General features: G+C 41.3%; 1 protein-coding gene across 1 annotated transcript; it reads right to left on the bottom strand.

The window, feature by feature from the left end:
• Positions 1–479: 479 nt before the first annotated feature.
• LOC141649157 (uncharacterized) lies at positions 480–23,374 on the bottom strand. The gene is made up of 4 exons (XM_074457853.1): positions 23,251–23,374; positions 22,914–23,163; positions 1,089–1,212; positions 480–896 (listed from the first exon to the last, which is right to left on the bottom strand). The coding sequence occupies exons 1-4, from the start codon at positions 23,372–23,374 to the stop codon at positions 480–482; spliced, it is 915 nt and encodes a 304-aa protein (XP_074313954.1).
• Positions 23,375–24,670: the final 1,296 nt, after the last annotated feature.

The raw sequence follows: 24,670 nt of genomic DNA, 5'->3' as shown, positions 1-24,670 counted from the left end.
ATACACGACCTCCATATCATAGTCCCCAATCAGCTTCATCTACCATCTCTAACACATGTTCAACTTCTTTTGAGTGTAGATGTATTTAAAACTCTTATGATCTGAAAACACCTTAAAGGTTGCCCGTACAGATAGTGCCTCTAAATCTTTAGATCAAATATAACCGCATCCAAATCCAGATCATGAGTAGGATTGTTCTCCTTCTACGGCTTCAAATGCCTAGAAGCATAGGCAATGACCTTCCCATTCTGCATTAAAACACAACCCGACCCATTCTTCGAAGCATCGATATAAACTTCGAAGTTCTCACTTCCCTCAGGCAAAGCTAGAACGAGAGCTGTAGTAAAATGTTCCTTCAATGTTTGGAACGTCGTCTTACAACTCTCATCCCAACGAAATGTGGTCTCTTTCCTCATCAAATTTGTCATAGGTCTAGCGATCTTAAAGAAATCCTTCACGAACCTCCTGTAGTAGTTAGCTTAACCCAAGAAACTCCGGATCTCAGCAACATTCTTTGGTGCTTTCCAGTTTGACACCGCCTCGATCTTACTAGAATCCACCGACACACCATCTTTTGAAATCACATGACCCAGAAAGGCCACCCTTTCCAGCCAGAATTCACACTTGAATAACTTAGCATATAACTGATTATCTCGCAAGGTCTGCAGTACCAACCTCAAATGCCCCTTGTGTTCTTCCTTAGTCTTATAATAGACCAATATGTCATCAATGAAAACCATCATAAACCTATCCAGAAACGGGCTGAAGATTTGGTTCATACGATCCATGAACACTACCGATGCAATAGTCAACCCGAAAGGCATCACCACATACTCATAGTGACCATACCGCGATCGAAAAGCTATCTTAGAAATATCCACATCTGCTTTCCTCGACTGGTGATAACCCGACCTTAGATTAATCTTGGAAATACTCCGCCCCACTCAACTGGTCAAAAGATCATCAATCCTCGGCAAAGGATACTTGTTCTTCACGATAACATGGTTTAGCTCTCTGTAGTCGATGCAAAACCCCATACTACTGTCCTTCTTCTTCACAAATAGAACTGCTGCACCCCAAGGCGATACACTAGGTCGGATGTATCCCTTATCCAATAACTCGTTCGGCTGTTTCTTCAATTCTACCAATTCTATTGGTTCCATACGATACGAAGCCTTAGATATAGGTCCCGTCCCCAGTCTAAGCTCAACACTGAAACAAATGTCCCTCTCAGAAGGTAACTGTAATATTACGGTTTTATGTGCTGTTGGGTACTCTATCGAGTAAGGCTTACTCTATCGAGTAAGTGAGCTTTGGTTGCGAAACAGTGTAATGTCCGATGGCTACTCGATCGAGTAAGGGTCACTCGATCGAGTAGGGGTCACTCGATCGAGTAAGTCACTCGATCGAGTAAGTCGGTTTTTTAGGGTTACTTTGCCGGGTTTCGTTAGCAATGCGAGAAAGATATATAAACACTTTCGCATTGCTATTGAATCCTATGGCTTGTGACGTCAGAATTCAGAGTTCTTTACGCCGTTGAGATCATAGCGTTGTGGGTAAGATCCTAGTATAGTTTTTATGTCATTTCATTGATTTTGGTTGAAACCCTAATTGGGTAGATTGGGGGTTTTGGGGTGTATTGTTGATATTAGTTGGTAATTGTATGATTGTGTGATTGATAGGGGGTGATTTTGTAGAGGAACTTTCTGATTCGCTGTTGTGACGATCGTGGTAATTGCATTTCCACGTAGGGTTTCCTACTCAGTTATTGGTTTACATGTATATTGGATGGTTGGTCGGTTGTTGATGGTTGATTGATGTCATTGATCTATATCGTATTGAATTGGTAATTGTTGATGTTGAAGTGGGGTTGTTGTTGTTTGTCTGTGGTTCGCGAGATGCGCCCTCGGCTGAGTGAAGTCACTTGCGAGAGTGGCTTCACACCCTTTATTCGCTCCTTAGGGAACCCGCCACAAGAGGGGATGTGCACATTAAGGAACATGGGTTTGCGTTCGGTATATATGAGCGGGGCTTAGGTGGGAACGGCTGCGGCCCCCCACTGGCGGTGTGGATTACTGGTTGCGGCCGTAATCTGCAAGACTAGACCTTCAGGCAAGTCAGGTGATTGATTGTGATGGTGTTGAAGGATTGTATGTATTTTTGATATTGCTTTATCTTATATTGTGTAATCAGTAACTGATCTGGTTTAATTGTTTTAAAAACTGTGGTGATCCATTCGGGGATGTTGAGCAGTTATTGAGCAGGTATGAGATGGATGCATGAGGGATAGCTGGGCTTAAGTCATAACGAGTCGTTTAGAAGTATTCCGCTGTGTTATCAAACTTTACTTTTGCTTTAGTTGGTTTTGGATTTGGAACAGTTGTATCACTTTTCACAGTTTTGGTTTTGTTATGTAATCACTTTAAACTTATCTATTTAAAGTTCGTTCTATTATGGTCTATTTGATATTCAATGCCTCGGGTAACCGAGATGGTAGCACTTCCATGCACTAGGTGGTCTTGGTAAGGCACCTTGGTGTATGGGGGTGTTACAAAATGGTATCAGAGCGACGATTTTGAAACCTGTAACTAATGAATCTAATTAACCTAGAGAGTCAAACTAAAATGAACTCGGGTAGGAGTTGTTAGGAGCTAATCCAAAGACTTGGGAGACGTCCTAAAGTCGCGAACTCGCCCTACAACTTTGAATCGGTCACTATGGGGTGTAATGGGGATCGCTATGTGTTTACTAGTGTTCATATGAATATGTTAGGATGATGGATATGTGGTTGAATGGAGGATGTGGTGGAAAGGATGAAAGTAATCGTATATGATAATATGATTTGTGGTTAAGCATGTTGTATGGTGGAAGTGATTTATAATAATGTGGCAATCTGTGAACATGGGCCACCCGCGCCGCGCGCACCCGTGTTTTTGTTTGGTTTTCAGGTGGCAGCACTTCTCCCATGGAACCTTGGTTTGCCAAAGCACGTCATAGGCCGTTACCGATTTGTGAGGCATTGAAACTGGTGAAAGGTTGAATAAGCCTGCATTTATGGAGTCGCCACCAATTTATTGTGGAAAAATTGGAAACCGTTTGAATACCTCGTGTCATGCCAAGACACAAAGTAATGACACGAACACTAAGAACTCGTTACCCTTAGCATTCCATGTCTAGAATGACTCTCGAGATGCCAATGGACACGGATGTCCAGAGATAACTGGAGTAAGGGGTGAGGGTACGTATAGGAAGCTCTTTAATTCGAACACCTAATCCTGCCCGCCTCGATTGCGGCCTCTACTAATGATTAGGGAAATTGTTCATATTTGATATGTCGTCGATGTAATGCATGAAATGCAACAAATGAATATTAATCCTAGCATGTGAAATTAGACTATGTGTGTTAACACGTGTTTAGCAAACAAGTTGGTTGAAGTGGATGTTAGCATAATTACATGTGAATGCCATACAATTAAGTCATATATAATAATAATTACGATAAATAAATTACAATAATTAAAATTACAAAAATTACAAGGTTTATTTGATCTACGACAAAAGCACGCTCCAAGACGGGATTGCGAAGAAGAAAATAAAAGAAAAATAGAACTAGAATTAAAGTATGAAAATACGTGAGATTATAGGTGATAAATACGGATAATAGTTGATTTAAACCGTAATTAGAAGCTACGTTAAAGCGAGAAAGAGTTCAGAGACAGAAACCAACCCAGAACAGGCGCGGCATCTACTGCGTCCTCTGGGAGAGGCGCAGCACCTCATGCGTCTGTTCAATAGCTGGGCTCTGGCTATGAAGTCATAACCGCAGCACTGTTATCGTTCGTTGGTAGATTTAGGATGAATTATCGATATTAGACTCGAATTGAAGTGCTTTAACCAAATATATGTATCCGGGCAAGTCATAAAACGAATTACAAACGAGAAATTACAACAGTTTACATGATTATGATTAACTCGTGTCGGAAATACAAAAAAGACGAAACTTAAGGTTAGATTAAGATGAAATTGGACAAATAAGACTCGGAAGAAAACTTATATATCAAATTAGGATTCCAAAACCTCGACATGAACAAGTCGAAACCCCGAAGAATCGATTTGAATAAAAACGGCGAAAACCCGCAAGAATTGAATTACTTGGGATTAAGGACGAATTAAGCATTGTAATTAAAAGGAAATTGTTAAAACATGATTTATATACTGAAACAACAAAAAGAACGAAAGAAAAACGAAAGAAATAAGAAAAGAAGAAACTTGCAGGAAGTCGAGGAAGAAGAAGAAGAGCAGGAGCAGCAAGCAACCTCTAGAAGAGGCGCATCAAGGTTGCGATCCTTCGAAGAGGCGCAGCTGCTGCTACATTTCTTCTCGGCTTCCGACCTCTGTTGTTTTGTAAAAACAGTTTCAAAATATGGATTTTAAATCGGTTTTCGAACGTACTCTTGATATAGATGTACATTAATTGATACAAAATAAAAGTACAATAATAAAATGGGATATACACCCCCAGACTTACATGTTTGATGAAACGAGATTGACTAAATTTAACATTTGGTGATTGCTCGACTCGAATATGCATAGAAAGTGCCCTCGTTAGAGGATTTAGTAGATTGATTAGGTTGATTAAAAGGTGGAGTTGGTAAAATTGTTCGGTCTATGCAACGTGACTGGGACTCAGAATGATCTGAGCTTACGTGGTCGATTGATCAAGCACGTAGGCATCGAAAAGCAGTAGCGTAGTCTAGAATGCAAAGAGAGAGAAAGAAGGGGCGGAACACTCGCGTGCCAAATATGGAGGCCGAAGGTGTCTATTTATACTAAACACATGGAAGAGTTTAGGAATGACACGGATACAAAAACAAATCACGGAAATATTCTGAAAAAGACTAAAAGAGGGCTGGAGAAGAGGCGCAGTAGCTACAGCGATCCTTCGAAGAGGCGCAGCACCTGCTGCGTCATTTCCCCAGAGGTTTTCTCCTCAGCAAGAACGATTTCCGCGTTTTATTATGGAATTTCGGTAGATCTATACTTCCTTATTCCATAAAACACAATATACGAAAGATATTTACTTAAAATAACAATTTTAATTAAGAATAAATATCTAGAGAATTCTAGAACATTCTGAAATACTCCGACTCGGCATTTAAACGGATTTTAGAAAATGAAGCGTTTTTTGACCCGGACTCCAAATGAACTCTAATTACTGTCAAAACGACCGTATCGGTGCGTAGATGACAACCAAGGGGTTTACTCGAGTGTTTGAGCTATAACTTGTCGATAAACTTATGGGCTATCAAAAATCGTTCCGCATATCAAACATGCGGCCCAATCATCACTGGGTGGTTGGCGGTAGGTGTAGAAATGAGGTATCTACAGAGCCCCCACTTTGACTGAGGCTTGGACAAGGCGAAAGTCGAAGTATAGCCATCAGGTTAATCGAAGATTACAACCTGATGACTATGGCGATGCGAGGTGCCTCAAGGGGTCTGAACCAAGGACCTGTCGTCGGGAACATTTTAGAGTCTGTCGACTATCGGGGAGGGTCGTTTAAAGTCCATTAGAATAAGTAAGGAAGCTCGCCAGCCATAAGAAGAAACCATACCTGAGATACTCGAAGGTACAAATACTCCTCGGAGAATTTTATCTAAAACTCCGTGGGGAAGAATCATATGTTGAGTCGACAATAGCGCGCCCTTGGCACCGCTGAGAAGAAAATAATAGATCGACAATGACGCATCCTTAGTATCGCTAAGGAGAAAAAAGGTGTTTGATTGACAACGGCGCGTCCTTAGCACCGCTGAGGAGAAAATCCTCTCGGGTCTTCACAAGCGACATGTGTGGTCGGGCTTGGAAAATATGGCCAAAGATGGCTAGAAATGCCATTTTTAAATGCTTAAAATGCTTGAAAATTCTTGAAAATGTGCATAAAATTGCTTTGTTTACTTCAATTTTGCAGAGGATATTCCTTCTACGTCGGGGAGAGCCCCATGGACATTAACGTTGACCCTTTAAACGCTACGGGAATGACCCAGAAAATGGAGGAGGATATAGAGGAGAAGGCCCTGCGGAGGGCCAATGTAGGACGAGGCGGCCATCTGCTCACACGAGCGCCTGAGTGGGCCGATAAATGGGATGACAAACATCTCATTTGGGCGGCGGAGAGCCACTTGTCGTATAGGATGGCGAGGATCATGGTAAGCCTTCAGCCTATCATTCCTTTATTAAATTATTTCTTGCACACTTTATGCTAAAGAAAGCTTTCTGATGGTAAGGGCGCAGGAGGCCGGGAACATGAGGTCCTTCTCTGGTTACACGACGATGATATGTATCCCCCAGTTGCTACTACCACCACTGCGGCCACGCCCATAGGAAGCTCCACCACTAAACCCCGACCCCGAAGAGTAAGCCCTCGCCTGGTTATGGTTGCCCCTTTTATAACTAGACTGACCACCACCCTCGCTCTTAGCCTTCCTCTTCTCAGAACCCCTCTCCCTATTCTCCTTTGCCATCTCTACCAACCTCTCAGCTCTCCCGGCCCGCTCATACACTTCCTTAACTTCAGTAAGTGTTGGGGCTAGTGTCCTCTACAAGTAGTGCAATAACATTTAAATCTCTAAAAGGATCAAAGGGTATACTTTTGTATTATTATCAGTTGGTCCACGTTTATCAATAACGGTTGGCTTGCTAGATAAGTTTGACGTTATTGTCATACAGATGGCGGTGATCAACTGGTCCCTAAAAGTCACACCTATAGGATACGTTTGAGAGATGTGACGGTATGAAAATACAGTCATGTTGATGCCAAAATTGACTAAGCAGTTAGTCCGAGTTATTGACTAATAATTAGTCAAACGTGATGTTGAGATATTTTATTTAATACGGATTAAATAAAATTGGCTAAGGCGAATTAAACAGTTAATTCGTAAATTAAATATAAACGGTTATATTTAATTAATGTATATTGAATTAATTATACAATATTGTCTTTGTCGGACATGTATTAATATATCGGCTAATCCTTGTTACTAGACGATGTTTTAAAATACCGATAACCGATGACAATTTATAATAAGACCGCGTCATATACATTTAGTAATTTGGAGTCGGACCACGAGTTAAAATGAAGAGAAAATGAAAGCCCATTTCTTCCCCTCTCACTCGGTTTGGCCGAACCAAAAGAACAAAAGAGAGGCTCTCTCTCTTTTGTAACCTAAGCATATTCATTTGCAAACAAACTAGGGTTTTGAAGAGCAATTTTCTCTGAAAAACTCAGATCTCACATCTAAAAACTCACAACAATTCTCTCAATATTGCAAGGCAATTAGAGAATACATTTCTAGCACAAGGGCATAGTCTCAGACGGTCTTGGGTGTATCGATTAGGAGGAAATCTACTTTGATTTCTGTTCTTAGGCCACATCTCAAAGGACCCGAGGTAATTTCTAATGCTTTATCGTTTCTTTGTTGTTTTTCGTTTATGACCATAAATCGCATATTAAATTTACGTTATAGTCCTATAATTTAAGGGTTTTATACGGATATTACCCTACAAGTGGTATCAGAGCGAGGTCACGTAAATTTTTTTTGTGATTTTTATCAAACGAAATTGAATCGTTTTTTTTTTTTTGCATAAAATTGCGTGCGGCAGATTTTTTTTATGTCTCGGCTGTTTTGTTTTTTTTTTAGCAAACCGTGACAATTTTTTTGCATTGGTAATCATGCCACACGGCTTTATGCTGATCAGACGATGTTTTGCTTTCAATTTGTTCTTTGCATATTGTTGTTTTAAACGATAATTATAACAATATGTTAAGATCCTGTCAATTGTAATTTTGTTTTAATACGGATTATGTTTAAATTGCAATTGGGTTTTGTCATATCGATTTTGTGTTTGGCTATGTTGCTCACGGCATGAGGCAGCCTACATAATTTTTTTTTTTGTGTTTTTGCTCACGGCGTGAGCCATTGACAATTAGAGAATACATTTCTAGCACAAGGGCATAGTCTCAGACGGTCTTGGGTGTATCGATTAGGAGGAAATCTACTTTGATTTCTGTTCTTAAGCCACATCTCAAAGGACCCGAGGTTATTTCTAATGCTTTATCGGAAGGAGTCGAGTTGAAGGAAATATTCAGCCTTTATCAGGTACTCGATATTTCTCAGGGCCACTCGAGGAGCTGTAACTGAAATGCATGGCCATGCTCGAATACGAATTCGTTTTATCAGTTAAGTTACTCTCTAGTCGGGGAAACCACTCTTGATACAGATCGATTGTAAAATACGACCTTTGCGGATCCGGATCTGCAAATTGTTTTACATTGAGTGGGAGAAATTTTAAATAAATATGAGAATCGGTTATCGCACATACACTTGTACGGACAAGTGGGAGTTTATTGGAGCTGTGTCCTCCAGTTAGTGCGGATAACGTTATTACACATACACTTGTACGGACAAGTGGGAGCTTGTTGGGGCTGGTGTCCTCTATGACCCAATGCCAAGTGCCACATTGGACCGTGAGTCCTGGCTTCGTATCTTTATGAATCAGATGAATCAGTCTACTAGACTGAATAATGATGGATCAAACTTCGCGGAATGGGAGGCGGCATTACGGAATGTTGCCACTGCTGACGGGAAGCTCAAGTATCTGACTGAGCCCCTCCCGCCAGCCCCAGGCCCCACGGCTCGAGTTAACGAGGTCTCCACGTATAGCGACTTCGTCATGGAAGCGGGTGCGATTAAAAACGTACTCATTTTTGCAATGGAATCCAATTTGCAGAAACGCTTCATAGCCCAAGGTGCAAACAAGATTTTCACCACGCTCACTAAGGAATTCTCGAAAGCACCGAGAATCGTGACCTATGAGCATACCACTCGCTTCTTTGATGCGAGACTCCAGAAGGGCCAACCGGTTAGCCCATACATTCTCAGCATGATTGAGAATGTCGAGAGACTGGAGGCGCTTGATTGTAAAATCAGCGAGAACATCGTGATTGACCGCATGCTTCATTCACTCCACGATGGTTTTGCGCTCTTTAGAGCGAATTACTATATGAATGATTTGAATAAAAGTCCTCATGAACTACACTCCCTTCTCGTACTGACCGAGAAGGACATGAAGTTCAGTGGGAGCTTGAAACAGGATGTTCTCGTTGTGTCAAACAAGGGCAAGGGTAAGGGTAAAGCTCGGGCGGACCTAGCGAGAGGCAAACCGAAGTTCAAGAAGTCGGGGTCAGGTAAGAGTGGGCCTGGTGAGGCAAGTAACTCATCAGGCGCGACAAAGAGCAAGACCGAAAACATGGAATGCCATCATTGCCACAAGACTGGGCATTGGAGGCGTACATGTCCTGTCTACCATGAGGACATAAAAGCAGGTCGTGTTAAACATGTTGGTATGTTTTCTTCCTCTTCTACTTTTATTCATATGATTGAGATTAACCACGCAAGTTACGGAACTTGGGTACTAGATACTGGGTGTGGTTCTCATCTGTGTAATCATGTGCAGGGGCTCGAAACTTCGAACCCCTCGTAAAGGGTGAGGTGGACTGCGTGTCGGGAATGGAGCACGAGTGGTCGCCGTCTCGAGGGGAACATACGTGATCCGACTTCCTAAGCGGATTTGAGTTATTTTTATATAACTGCTATTATGTACCCAGTCTTTCTAAAAACATTATTTCAGTTTCTGCACTTGACAAACTTGGTTTTTCATTTGTAATAGAGAATAATTCTTTCATTTTCTCATTACACGATATGATTTATGGCAAGGCGCCTCCATGAACGGAATTTATGTTTTAGATCCGACCACCGAAATATTACACGTAATGAATAAGAAGTTAAAGGTCGGTGACAAAGATCAAACATACCTATGGCAATCGCCGTATGGGACACATTAATGAGAAACGCGTAAAAACACTCATAAAGAATGGAGCTATCTCGGCATTTGATTTTCAATCATTTGGCACGTGTGAATCATGTCTCATCGGTAAGATGACTCGAATTTCCTTCAAAGGTGTTGGAATGCGCGCTGCTGACCTATTAGGACTCATACATACGGATGTGTGTGGGCCTATGTCAATCACCGCACGAGAAGGCTATAGGTATTTCATCACTTTCACGGACGATTTAAGTAGATATGGCTATGTCTACTTAATGAAGCACAAAAGTGAATCCTTTGAGAAATTCAAGGAATACCCGAATCGGGTACAAAACCTCTTTGGGTAGAAAGATTAAAACACTGCGATCAGACCGTGGTGGCGAGTATCTTTCTCACGAGTTTGATCAACACCTTAAGGACCGTGGGATTGCCCTACGCTTAACTCCACCGGAACACCTCGGTTGAATGGTGTGTCCGAACGGAGAAATCGAACACTACTTGATATGGTTCGATCCATGATGAGTCACACCGTGTTGCCTGACTCATTATGGGGTTATGCTCTTCATCACCGCTCTAATACTTAACAAAGTCCGTCTAAAGCTCATGACAAGACTCCATATGAACTATGGAAGGGAACGGTCCCTAACTTGTCCTTTATACGGGTTTGGGGCTGCGAGGCTTATGTCAAGTGGAGACACGAGGATAAGCTCGGCCCGCGATCGGTCAAGACATACTTTATAGGTTATCCTAAAGGAACACTTGGTCATTACTTTTATTCGCCAACCGAACAACGTGTTTTTGTTGCGGCTAGTGCGACATTCTTAGAGAAGGAATTTCTCGAGAATGCAAAGAGTGATAGAACCTTCGAGTGTCGGAGGTTCCAACCAAATACCGAGCAACCATTGGAGGAACCAATTCCTTCAATCCCGGCTGCGGTGAATATTCCTGAGGAACCTAGGAGGTCGGGAAGAGTCTCTATTCCTCCGGACAGATACATTGGTATGGTCGAGGAACATGACATAGATGACATTCTACTCTTAACGAGTAGTGAACCCGCAACCTATAAAGGTGCCATGACTAGTTCTGACTCAAAGCTATGGCTTGAGGCCATGCAATCCGAGATGGACTCTATGTATGAGAACAACGTATGGGATCTTGTTGACTTACATGCTAAGGTTCGTCCCCTTCAATGCAAATGGCTTTACAAGATAAAGCATTTTGTGGAAGGTTAACAAGATATCTATAAAGCACGACTAGTTGCTAAAGGTTTCACCCAAGTGCCAGGTTTGCACTACGATGAAATTTTTGCACCCGTAGTCAAGTTACGTTCCATTCGGATTATCTTAGCGATTGCCGCTTTTCATGACTATGAAATTTGGCAGATGGATGTGAAAACCGCCTTCTTAAACGGTTTTTTGGAGGAAGAGTTGTACATGGTACAACCCGAAGGTTTCATCGATCCAGAACATCCTAAGAAAGTGTGCAAGCTTAAGCGTTCCATTTATGGACTTAAGCAAGCTTCAAGGAGTTGGAATCATCGTTTCGACCAAGTGATAAAAGAAAATGGATTTACTCGATCGGTCGAGGAACCATGTCTATATATCAAGTCGAGTGGGAGCAAGATTGTCTTCCTAATATTGTATGTCGATGACATACTCCTGATTAGGAATGACATACCTCTCTTAACTTCGGTAAAAGAATGGTTGAAAAACCATTTCCAGATGAAAGATCTGGGTGAGGCACAAAGAATCTTAGGCATCCGTATCTATCGAGATAGATCACGTCGGATGTTATCTCTCAGTCAGGAGTCTTACATAGACAAGATCCTAGAGAGATTCAAAGATGACTAACTCCAAAAGGGGGTTTCTTCCTATGACTCCAGGGGTGCATTTGAGCAAGTCTCAGGCACCAGAGACACCGGAAGAGAAAGAGCGCATGACACGGATTCCTTATGCCTCGGCTATAGGATCAATCATGTATGCCATGATATGCACACGTCCAGACGTGGCATATGCATTGAGTATGACAAGTCGATTCCAACAGCATCCAGGTGAATCACATTGGATGGTTGATACCCGTCGTTGTGAGTATCAAAGATAAAATTTATAATCTCCTATTAAGACTAACCTAGGCTAGTGGTAACAGGGTCGAACCACAAGGAGGCAGTTGTAAACTTTAGTTGATTTATGATCAGTCAAAGGTAACAATTATGGGGGTTGGTTTGAATTGGTCTATAGCTAATAACAATAAAAAGAAAATAAACTAAAAGAACGATTTAAACAGATAAAAGAAGGGTACTAGGATGGTCGGGTCATTATAGCTTCCGGCAAAGAACTAAGTCGGTCTGAATTAAACACAAGTAAGGCGGGAAATAAGAGGTCCTCTCGGTCCACTCCTAACATATAGCATCTCTCGATCTCGCTATAGGTCCCTAATGTCACTAATGCTAACTTTCGCCCTGAAAAGTGACTAATGGTCTAAACTATACCTATCTTTCGATCTTAGCACAGTTTAGTCGAATTAATTGATGGTCAAGTAACTTTCCCTATCTTTCGATCTAATGGGTCAGTCACAAAATAGGTATCTAACTGGTCGCATGCATTCGATTCGTTAAATACAAGATTAAAGACAATTAAAACGAGGATATCCTTACAAGGTCAGTCGATCGACCAACAAGGTCGATCGATCGATCGACACGCGATTCGATCCGTGTTCAATCTAATGCCGCCTAGCCATAAATTGCCTACGTCCTAGCACTAAAGGTTTAGCTACTCATGCTAAAGATGAAAACAACAATGAAACTAATAACAACTACTGAATTCATGCTTGAAATAAATAACAACGATGATAAAACGATAATTGGCTTTGGGGCACTTAAATATCAAACCTATACTAACAATAAAAGCAAAACGATAAACTGAATGCTAGGCGCGGAAGAAATACCGAGATTCAAGAGGAAAGATTAAGAACAATGGCAGAATTTCCAATGCTACAATCGATATCCCAAACCCTAAATACTCGAAATAAACTAGAACTGAAAGTACTGTATTGTGATAAAAACTTAGATGAAAACTTCCTGACTATTCTGATGTTCTTAGGTTACGTTATATAGAAATCAACGTAACAACTTATTTCTAAAACCTAAACCTCACGGGCCTTGAGTTTCTCAATCTTTTAATTCCCGTCCTGGAATCGAAATCGGTCGATCGACTACTCAGCCGGTCGATCGATCGCTCCTCGACAACAACGAGCTTCGAACCCGATAGTTGGTCGATCGATCGATGTGGATGGTCGATCGATCGGGTGAGCTGCTACTTGACTTCTTTAAACTCGTGGATTCGTCCTTTGGGCCTTGGATTGCGCACCAAGCTCGTTCCTTAAGCGCCCTTTACGTCATTTGCAATGCAGCTTACTCGGGGACGGATTTGGCTCGATTTCCCGTTGAATTCTCCACATTTCTGCAATAAAGTACAAAAGCACGAAAGTAGAGGAAAATAGAGAAATATGGGCATATATAGCACAATTGAGCTCTGAAATGCGTGTAGAATACAGTGTGAAACATCATATATTAGACACGCATCAAATCTCCCCAAACCAAACCTTGCTTGTCCCCAAGCAAGAACTAGACTCGATCTAATGACCTAATGGAACGAATTCAATCTCAGAGCGAGATGCACAAGTAGAGCCTAAACCAAATTAATGCACAACTAACAATCAATCAGTAATGTGAACCATGCAAACGAATTATAAGGTCGTCAAAAATCACTATTGAACCGTTGATCGTAGAGACTTATCAAATTGGACTCTCGCGGGTCGCTCAAATCACTCAATTAAGCACAGGTGATATATTTGTAAGATAGAAAGAATTAACTTTGTAGTGACTCTCACCTAACTACGACCTATGAGGACATGCCAAAGAAAAAATATGAAAATGACCTCTACAACCGTACATATGCATTCCAACCAACAAATGACCATGACACATGCCGAGGTATATATGGGATATGTGAGGTATGGGTAAGAAGAGGCAAAGATAATTATGGAAAAGTGGAGGTACAGGTGATCAAGCTAGTACCAAAACGGAACCATATGGCAACATCCAACTTCTTTCTCATAAACGAATGAAACGGTGCTATAGCAAGCACAAAACTCACAATCTCCAAACTATCAAATCAATAAAGCTCCCCATAGGATATAAATGAAACATGGGAGCAAAAATCGCCAAAAGATAAGGATTAAATTATGCGAATTGATCTCTTTTCTCGAATCTCGCCGATCGACTAGGATTGGCAATCGATCGACCCATTTGAACAAGATCTGAAACCTCTTTTTTTTTTTTTCGAATCATTTTTTCATCTTTTTCATTTTTCTTTTCTTTTTTTTTCTTTCTTTCCTTCTTTTCATTCTCCCAACTTCATCTCAAAAGAGCATATGCTACCAAAAACGAGTAACAATCCCGAAAACACGAGACTACTAGCTTGACAAGGGACAAAGCTATGTGTAGGATGTAGTAAATAGGACAAAAAGGATATTTTTGGCATAGTGAAGCTTATGGGTAAAATGAGAAAAGGAAACCTCTACCACATGTGTCAACAAACCACAAACCGAATGCATACAGGTATTAAGTAGATCAAATTCATATTCATGCAAATTAAGGAAACATGTCTCATAAGGAGTACTACTCACATTCCTAAATAAACTGGTCATGAATGTCACCAGTTATAGGCTCTAATTCTCAGAATATATGATGTAGCTTGCCAATCTTCTAAGTCAAGTCTCAAGTTCAGCAAGAATGTAACGAAAACTCGTAGGTATGCATTTACGATTCTACTAATAACATGTCAATCTAGCAAGGCTCAGGCAAAACAGATGCAAAATGCAAAATCATCATAGAAATACTACCGTTCCGACTCGACCTATATGCTAAAATAAACGTGCGTTTTATGGAAATTTTTGAAATTTTTCAATTTTTTTTTTGGATTTTCTGTATATAATGAAAATGAAATAAACAATGCAAACTGAAATTTAAACGTGAACGCAAACAAATGAATGAAGTGCGACGCAAAACCCTTCCCCAAACCAAATCGCACAATGTCCCCATTGTGCAAAATTATATAATGAAAGCAAAGAGAGACGGGAATTTGCGAGAAAAGGGAAATAAAAACACAATGACATAAAGTAAAGACTTGGGAACTCACAAGATTTTAAACGCAGCAAAGGAAACCTCCCCAAACCAGCGTGAGCTAGGAGGTTTCAGTAGCCAGCAGTGCTACCAACAAGAGTGCCTGAAAGACAGAAAACACCACGCATAAGACCGAAAAAAAAAACAAATTTGAAGCGTAAAAATTCTGCACAAAAGAGGCAAAAGAAGAAATAGATAATTCGACGGAAAATAAAGCGGAGTAGAAAACTCCCTTAGGTCCGCATATCGACCAAACACAGCAGGGGAGAGGTCGTGAACGAATATAGCAAGAGTGGGGTCGATCGACCTAAAGAGGCGATCGATCGACCAGGTGGTCGTGAACGATGTAGCTCGGTAACCCGTAATTCAGTCGATCGACCAAGTGTGCCAGTCGATCGACTGAAAACACTGCTGCAATGTCTTATTTCTTCGTAATTGCTCAATGATTTGAGCTAATAAGCTCTAAATACCTGCAAATAGACAATAGTACGCGCCCAAAATTTGCGCAAAACCCAGAGCGAAGTCTAAAGTACTTAAAAATCCTAACAAAACAAAATAAATGCGAAGTTTTCGCGCACACAAAAGCAATAGAAAATAGTTCGAAAGCAATAAAATGAAGTTTATAACGAGCATGATCAACTAATAGTTGATCAAGAAGGACCACGGTATGGCCCATTTCGTCGCCTTCTGGCTACTAGAGGTAGCCTCAATGGTGCTCATCTTATCAGTTGCACCCTTCTTAGCTTCGACAGACGGAGAACTCAGCTGATCAGCATCGTCATCTCCCCAATCAAGGACTCCCTCGGAATCGTCGAACTCCAAATCTGCCCATTTCACCTTAACTGGCTCATCTTCCACTTCCTCATCGGTCCCATAGCTTAGGCAACCAAGACCGCCTCTTTGAATGATAGGCTTTGTCGCAGCTGGAGTATCCAACGGCTCTTCCTTCCCAAACCAGCTCCCCGCATTATCTAAAATAACAGATTCTTCCTCCTTCTTGCTCCCAATCTGGGGCGGAGGGGTTAATACAGCAGTAGTAATAGGGACAGTCGATTCAGGAAGCACAAAGTACGATCTCTTTTCGGAGACCGTATTACAAGTAACAGGCCACATGGCGTCTTTCTTTTTAGCAGGTTGGGCAAAAATAATAGAATGTTTCCCAACCTTGAAGGTCAAGGTTCCTAAACCGACGTCAATAACGCACCAAAGGTGTGCGAAAACGCCTACCTAAGATGATCGGTATATGGGCATCCTCGGGCATGTCAAGGACAACAAAGTCAACAGGGAAGAAAAACTTCCCTATCCGGACGGGTATGTCCTCTAGGACTCCTATGGGCTCGACCAGATCGGTCGGCCATCCGAATCTGTCATTTCCGTGATAGCAAAATCGGGGGTCAACTTGAGTTTCCTAGCTAAACTCAAGGGCATGACACTTATACTGGCCCCTAAGTCACACAATGCCTTTTCGATAGAAAAGGTACCTATGCTACAAGGGACGGAAAAACTACCCGGATCCTCTAACTTAAGGGGCGCAGTGTGAGACAGATAAGAACAAGACTCCTTGGTGAGTGCGACAGTGTGCACTGTTTCAAGTGACCGCTTTTTTGACAACAGTTGTTTCATAAATTTGGTGTAAGCGGGTACTTGGTTAACTAACTCAAGGAAGGGGACTTGCACATTCAGACTACGGATAACTTTCTCAAACTTATTGAAAGATACCTGTTCTTTGGTCGGCACGAGTCTCTCCGGATATGGGGCCGTAAGGAGTACCTTAGCCCTCTCTTCTAAGTCGCGTGTCTTGGTATCCTTGGACTTAGGTTGAAAGTCCGTCACCTTCTCTTTGTTGAAGCTAGACCCCTCCTCGGACCGTCTCAAATGAGAACCATTGACCGTCATTGGATCGAACTTGAGCCGGATCGACCCATCAAAGCACTCGGTTCCGCCTAAAATCTTCGGATCAGTAGTACCCGAAACAAGTGATCTCGTAGGTTATTTGGCATTAAAGGACGAGATTCTTAAATATCAGCAGTGATATGGGTCGATCGACCACCCTCCTCAGTCGATCGACTGGTTTGCACAGTTCCAGAAGCTCCTGTAACCCGTAACTCAGTCGATCGACTAGGTATATCAGTCGATCGACTGAAATTCCTGGCAGACGTCTTTTTCTTTGAATTGTTCGTTGAAGCTTTCTCTTGGCTTGTTTCTGGCTCACCTTTCCCAACAGCATCCTCAACCATGGCAGGACCATCAAGGGTGGACCCGCTCCTCAAGGTGATGGCATTTAGGGTCTCCTTTTGTTCGGGTTGAGTGGGCAAGTGTCCCGGAGCTCGAGTGTTATTTTTACTAGCCAATTGAGCAATTTGGCTCTCTAATAACTTCATCCCGGCCTCTCTTGCTTGGGACTCCTTAAGCAACATATTCTTAAGCTCGGAGAACTCAGAATTCTGTGATTGTTGCTGTTGTGGCACATAAGGAGGCTTCTGGTATTGCTGTTGCTTTTGATGAGGCGGCACATATGGTTGTTGCTGCTGCGGGTGTTGGGTTGGATTTTGGACATTTTGCCTTCTCCAACTCAAGTTCGGGTGCGGTGGCTCGTAATAGGTGTTCGTCTGCCTATAGTGTTGAAAGGCAGCACAAGATTCAAAAGGGCTAGGGCAATTTTTCGAGACATGGCCCTCAACTCCACACCTTTCACAAAGGAAGGGACCGTCGACACAAAGATTGACTTGGTATATCCCACCCTTAGAGGCTCCTCCTAGCTCATACTTGTCAAATCTCGCGGTGAGAGCCTCAAGTGCAAAGAACAGAGGAAGATTCAGCAGCTCTCCTCTGGTTCCCTCTCGAATTCCCATACTCGGCCTTGTGGGTAGCTAGATCGTCAATGATCTTCCACCCCTTGGTTGCTCCCAAATTTTCAAAGAAATCTCCCATTGGGTCTGCAAAGATCCAAAATGGCCCTCTGATCGTCGTACAACCCATTGTAGAAATGATTGCACAAACTCCACTTTTCGAACCCATGGTGCGGTATGGTTCGCACCAACTTCTTGAATCGGACCCATGCCTCGTGGAAATTCTCATCTGGCCCTTATTTAAAGCCCGTGATTTGAGCTCTAATAGCGATCGTCCTTGAAGCAGAGAAGTACTTCTTGTAGAACGCCAATACCAATGTATTCCAATCGGTGATCTCCGACCGGTCCGGTCCAAATCTCTATACCATTCCCTTGCAAAGATCACGAAGGGAGAAGATGAACATGGTCTCTTTGATTTGATCCTGGGTTACGCCAGCTGGTGGGGGAATGGAGCAGCAGTAGTCGATAAAAGTCTCCATATGTCTTGCTGCATCTTCATTTGCAGCTCCACCAAACTGATTTCTCTCGACCATGGTAATGTAGGCAGGCTTTGGTTCGAATTTCCTGGCATCTCCTGGTAATTCGAACCCCTTATATAAGTTGTCGGCTGTCGGCTCAGAAAAACTAGCTATACTTGCTTCCTCGGCCATGACTGAAATTTCTGGAGAAGTAACGTCTCGGTCAGTAGAAATGGGTGAAGATGGTGGATTTCCCTCGAACACTCTCTCGTAAAAGCTAGAATGAGAACTAGGCTCTTCCAGCTGTCGTTCTTGAAATAATCTCCTCTTAACGTGCAAAGATCTTTCAATCTCTGGATCAAACGGCAGGAATGGACCACCCTGAGACCTGCGCATAAGAGGAAACTACAACAAAATATAAGAACAGTTTAAGGAACGGACGTTCCTTAAACTAAGAAAGACTAAAAACTAAAACAACTAAAATTAGGACTATTGCCTCCCCGACAACGGCGCCAAAATTTGATACCCGTCGTTGTGAGTATCAAAGATAAAATTTATAATCTCCTATTAAGACTAACCTAGGCTAGTGGTAACAGGGTCGAACCACAAGGAGGCAGTTGTAAACTTTAGTTGATTTATGATCAGTCAAAGGTAACAATTATGGGGGTTGGTTTGAATTGGTCTATAGCTAATAACAATAAAAAGAAAATAAACTAAAAGAACGATTTAAACAGATAAAAGAAGGGTACTAGGATGGTCGGTTCATTATAGCTTCAAGGCAAAAAACTAAGTCGGTCTGAATTAAACACAAGTAAGGCGGGAAATAAGAGGTCCTCTCGGTCCACTCCTAACATATAGCATCTCTCGATCTCGCTATAGGTCCCTAATGTCACTAATGCTAACTTTCGCTTTGAAAAGTGACTAATGGTCTAAACTATACCTATCTTTCGATCTTAGCACAGTTTAGTCGAATTAATTGATGGTCAAGTAACTTTCCCTATCTTTCGATCTAATGGGTCAGTCACAAAATAGGTATCTAACTGGTCGCATGCATTCGATTCGTTAAATACAAGATTAAAGACAATTAAAACGAGGGATATCCTTACAAGGTCAGTCGATCGACCAACAAGGTCAGTCGATCGACTGACACGCGGATTCAGTCCGTGTTCAATCTAATACCGCCTAGCCATAAATTGTCTACATCCTAGCACTAAAGGTTTAGCTACTCATGCTAAAGATGAAAACAACAATGAAACTAATAACAACTACTGAATTCATGCTTGAAATAAATAACAACGATGATAAAACGATAATTGGCTTTGGGGCACTTAAATATCAAACCTATACTAACAATAAAAGCAAAACGATAAACTGAATGCTAGGGCAGAAGAAATACCGAGATTCAAGAGGAAAGATTAAGAACAATGGCAGAATTTCCAATGCTACAATCGATATCCCAAACCCTAAATACTCGAAATAAACTAGAACTGAAAGTACTGTATTGTGATAAAAACTTAGATGAAAACTTCCTGACTATTCTGATGTTCTTAGGTTACGTTATATAGAAATCAACGTAACAACTTATTTCTAAAACCTAAACCTCACGAGCCTTGAGTTTCTCAATCTTTTAATTCCCGTCTGGAATCGAAATCTGGTCGATCGACTACTCAGCCGGTCGATCGATCGCTCCTCCTCGAACAACGAGTTTCGAACCCGATAGTTGGTCGATCGACTGATGTGGATGGTCGATCGACTGGGTGAGCTGCTACTTGACTTCTTTAAACTCGTGGATTCGTCCTTTGGGCCTTGGATTGCGCACCAAGCTCGTTCCTTAAGCAGTTCCTTTACGTCATTTGCAATGCAGCTTACTCGGGGACGGATTTGGCTCGATTTCCCGTTGAATTCTCCACATTTCTGCAATAAAGTACAAAAGCACGAAAGTAGAGGAAAATAGAGAAATATGGGCATATATAGCACAATTGAGCTCTGAAATGCGTGTAGAATACAGTGTGAAACATCATATATTAGACACGCATCAATGGTTGTCAAGAACATTCTTAAGTACCTACGGAGGACTAAAGATTGGGCATTGACTTATGGAGGCGATCAAAAGCTATGCGCAACCGGTTACGCAGATGCTAGCTTCCAAACGGATCGAGATGACTCAAAATCTCAGTCTGGATTCGTTTTTACTCTTAATGGCGCCGATCGACTTGAAGAGTTCCAAACAAAGTGTTACAGCAGATTCTACGAGTGAGTCCGAGTACTATGCCGCGTCTGAAGCTGCAAAGGAAGCGATATGGATGCGTCAATTCTTACAAGGACTATCTGTAGTGCCTAGTTCGAATGACCCGATCACCATCTATTGCGACAATAGAGGTGCCATCTTCCAAGCTAAGGAGCCAAAGTCTAGCAACAAGTCTAGACATGTACAACGGAAAGCTCATCTAATCCGAGATTACGTGGAGCAAAAGGAAGTAGTGATAGAAAAGATTGCTACAGATGATAACATAGCAGATCCTCTCACTAAACCATTACGACAAGATAAGCATGAAGGGCATGTTAATTCCATGGGAATTAAACGTGTTCCTAAGTTGCAGTACTCTTTTATGGATTAGATTCATTCCCTTATGTACTCTATATGACATCATCGTTTTGATATTTATATATTTTGTTTTTCATGTGGATTTGTACGACAATTTTGAACACCACAAAGTGAACTGAACAAACATTATATTTTGGTCCTTAATTGCCCACATGAGCTGATAACTCAAGGTAATTATTTTGTGACGTTGGTTGATGGTGGGTTCAACGAGCCATAATTCAAAAGGTTGACTGACCAATCACAGAGGCGATTTATACGGATATCTCGTAGGACACAATTGTGACATCGACGTGGAGTCCTAAATGTTTTATAACATTCGATGCCAGGTCGTGGATAGGACCTCCATGGTGATCCTAAGAGTCGATTCTTTTGACTATCGACTGTCTCTTGAGACTAAGGCAGATTTTGGGTGACTTTGGTTTTTTTCTCACGGTCATCCGTAACAGGGGGCCAAGTAGATTTTTTCTGGGTCATTTCATGCTGTGCTTAGATCCGAAGGAGTCGAGTTGAAGGAAATATTCAGCCTTTATCAGGTACTCGATATTTCTCAGGGCCACTCGAGGAGTCAGAATCGAAATGCATGGCCATGCTCGAATACGAATTCGTTTTATCAGTTAAGTTACTCTCTAATCGGGGAAACCACTCTTGATACAGATCGATTGTAAAATACGACCTTTGCGGATCCGGATCTGCAAATTGTTTTACATTGAGTGGGAGAAATTTTAAATGAATATGAGAATCGGTTATCGCACATACACTTGTACGGACAAGTGGGAGTTTATTGGAGCTGTGTCCTCCAGTTATTGCGGATAACGTTATTACACATACACTTGTACGGACAAGTGGGAGCTTGTTAGGGCTGGTGTCCTCTACAAGTAGTGCAATAACATTTAAATCTCTAAAAGGATCAAAGGGTATACTTTTGTATTATTATCAGTTGGTCCACGTTTATCAATAATGGTTGGCTTGCTAGATAAGTTTGACGTTATTGTCATACAGATGGCGGTGATCAACTGGTCCTTAAAAGTCACACCTATAGGATACGTTTGAGAGATGTGACGGTATGAAAATACAGTCATGTTGATGCCAAAATTGACTAAGCAGTTAGTCCGAGTTATTGACTAATAATTAGTCAAACGTGATGTTGAGATATTTTATTTAATACGGATTAAACAAAATTGGCTAAGGCGAATTAAACAGTTAATTCATAAATTAAATATAAACGGTTATATTTAATTAATGTATATTGAATTAATTATACAATATTGTCTTTGTCGGACATGTATTAATATATCGGCTAATCCTCGTTACTAGACGATGTTTTAAAATACCGATAACCGATGACAATTTATAATAAGACCGCGTCATATACATTTAGTAATTTGGAGTCGGACCACGAGTTAAAATGAAGAGGAAATGAAAGCCCATTTCTTCCCCTCTCACTCGGTTTGGCCGAACCAAAAGAACAAAAGAGAGGCTCTCTCTCTTTTGTAACCTAAGCATATTCATTTGCAAACAAACTAGGGTTTTGAAGAGCAATTTTCTCTGAAAAACTCAGATCTCACATCTAAAAACTCACAACAATTCTCTCAATATTGCAAGGCAATTAGAGAATACATTTCTAGCACAAGGGCATAGTCTCAGACGGTCTTGGGTGTATCGATTAGGAGGAAATCTACTTTGATTTCTGTTCTTAGGCCACATCTCAAAGGACCCGAGGTTATTTCTAATGCTTTATCGTTTCTTTGTTGTTTTTCGTTTATGACCATAAATCGCATATTAAATTTACGTTATAGTCCTATAATTTAAGGGTTTTATACGGATATTACCCTACAGTAAGGACTCCTACAGGCAGCTTCTCCATGATCTTAGGTGTCAAACCCTTCTCAAACCTCAATGCTAAGTTCTCCTGACTCAGCCCCATATCCTCTGCGTACCTAAATTTCCCATTGAACTTGTGATAATACTCAACCACTGTCATATCCGGAGCCATCTTGAAATCATCAAACTCCTCCCTTAACTTACTACGGACATGTTCCGCCATAAACTCTCGATGCATAGCTCTCTTGAACTCACTCCAAGGTATAGCCGACGTCCCTTGTTTCACATAAAAGTCAAAGGCACTCTCCCTAACCTTATCCCACCATTCTCCAGTCGCATCTCTCAAGTAGAATGCAACTTGTTCCACTATAAAGTCCTCAGGGCAATGAACCACATTCAGAATATTCTCCATCTCTGTATGCCAATTATCAAGCAAGATTGGCGCACCTGTACCCATGTACTCTTTTGGGTTGAAATGAGCGAGGTTGATACTCATCTTAGCAAAATCCACCCTAGCCTCTTTATCCTTCCCAAACTTCTTTAAAGCATCTGTGAGCGCGTCTTGGTGCTCTAGCATCTTAACTATCTCATCAATACTCATCATCTCAGCCCTAGCATACAACACATTTCTCTTTGGCGGCATCTTTGAACTATATAAGAGAAAAGGTAAACATAAACACACATCCCACAACTCAAACACGTATATGGCCTCTGCAGAACCTACTCGATCGAGTTGAGGCCACTCGATCGAGTTTCTCACCTACTCGATCGAGTGCCTCGACTCTAGAACCTGACCAGAAAGCATAAAAAACCTCACTCGATCGAGCCCACTACTTACTCGATCGAGTTGACCTTGCTCGATCGAGTCCCCTTACCTACTCGATCGAGTGCCCAAAAATAGTACACTGTCCAGAAACGATATACACCCCACTCGATCGAGTCTCTCACCTAGTCGATCGAGTGCCCCCCACTCGATCGAGTCATGCTGACTCGTATATTATCCGCATGCTCAACTCAACACTTTCCAACCAACTATATATATATATATATATATATATATATATATATATATATATATATATATATATATATATATATATATATATATATATATATATATATATATATATATATATATATATATATATATATATATATATAAATCGATAAACATACAAGTATGTATAACAAACAACATCCTATTTCACATGTTTCTAATAAGCGACATTAGAAATCATCCATCATGCAATTCCGTTATTCAATCAACACATATACTCATGTTACTCATCACCTTTCACCATAACATTCCCCATCCTCCACATGCATTAATCCACCAATTCACACAACACATGTCTATATAGATATGCAACATACTTAGATAAACACATAACGATCCCAAGACACACCCCATAGTGACCGGTTCAAAGTTGTAGGGCGAGATTGCGACTTTAGGACGTCTTCCAAGTCTTTGCATTAGCTCCTAACAACTCCTACCCGGTTTCATTTTATTTTGAATCCCTAAGTTAATTGGGTTCATTAGTTATAGGTTCCAAATTCCTCGCTCTGATACCACTTTCTAATACCCCCATACTCCAAGTGCCTTACCAGGACCACTTAAGGGATGGGAATGCTATCATCTCGGTTATCCGAGGCAATTTATATCAAATAGACAATAAAGAAACATACTTTAATAAATAAATTTAAAGTGATACATGTCCAAAACCAAAACTGTTAAAGAAAATACAACCGTTCCTCAAAATTGTCAAACCAACTAAATAAAAGAATGTTTATGACACAACGGAAGACTTCTAGACATCTCGTGGCAACTCAACCCAGCTATCCCATGCGCATCATCTCATACCTGCTCAGTTAT

This window comes from Silene latifolia, chromosome 3 (genome assembly GCF_048544455.1).
Source record: "Silene latifolia isolate original U9 population chromosome 3, ASM4854445v1, whole genome shotgun sequence".
NCBI classification, from domain to species: Eukaryota; Viridiplantae; Streptophyta; class Magnoliopsida; order Caryophyllales; family Caryophyllaceae; genus Silene; species Silene latifolia.
The sequence above is the reverse complement of the archived record's forward strand: the minus strand, read 5'-3'. Positions and strand labels throughout refer to the sequence as shown.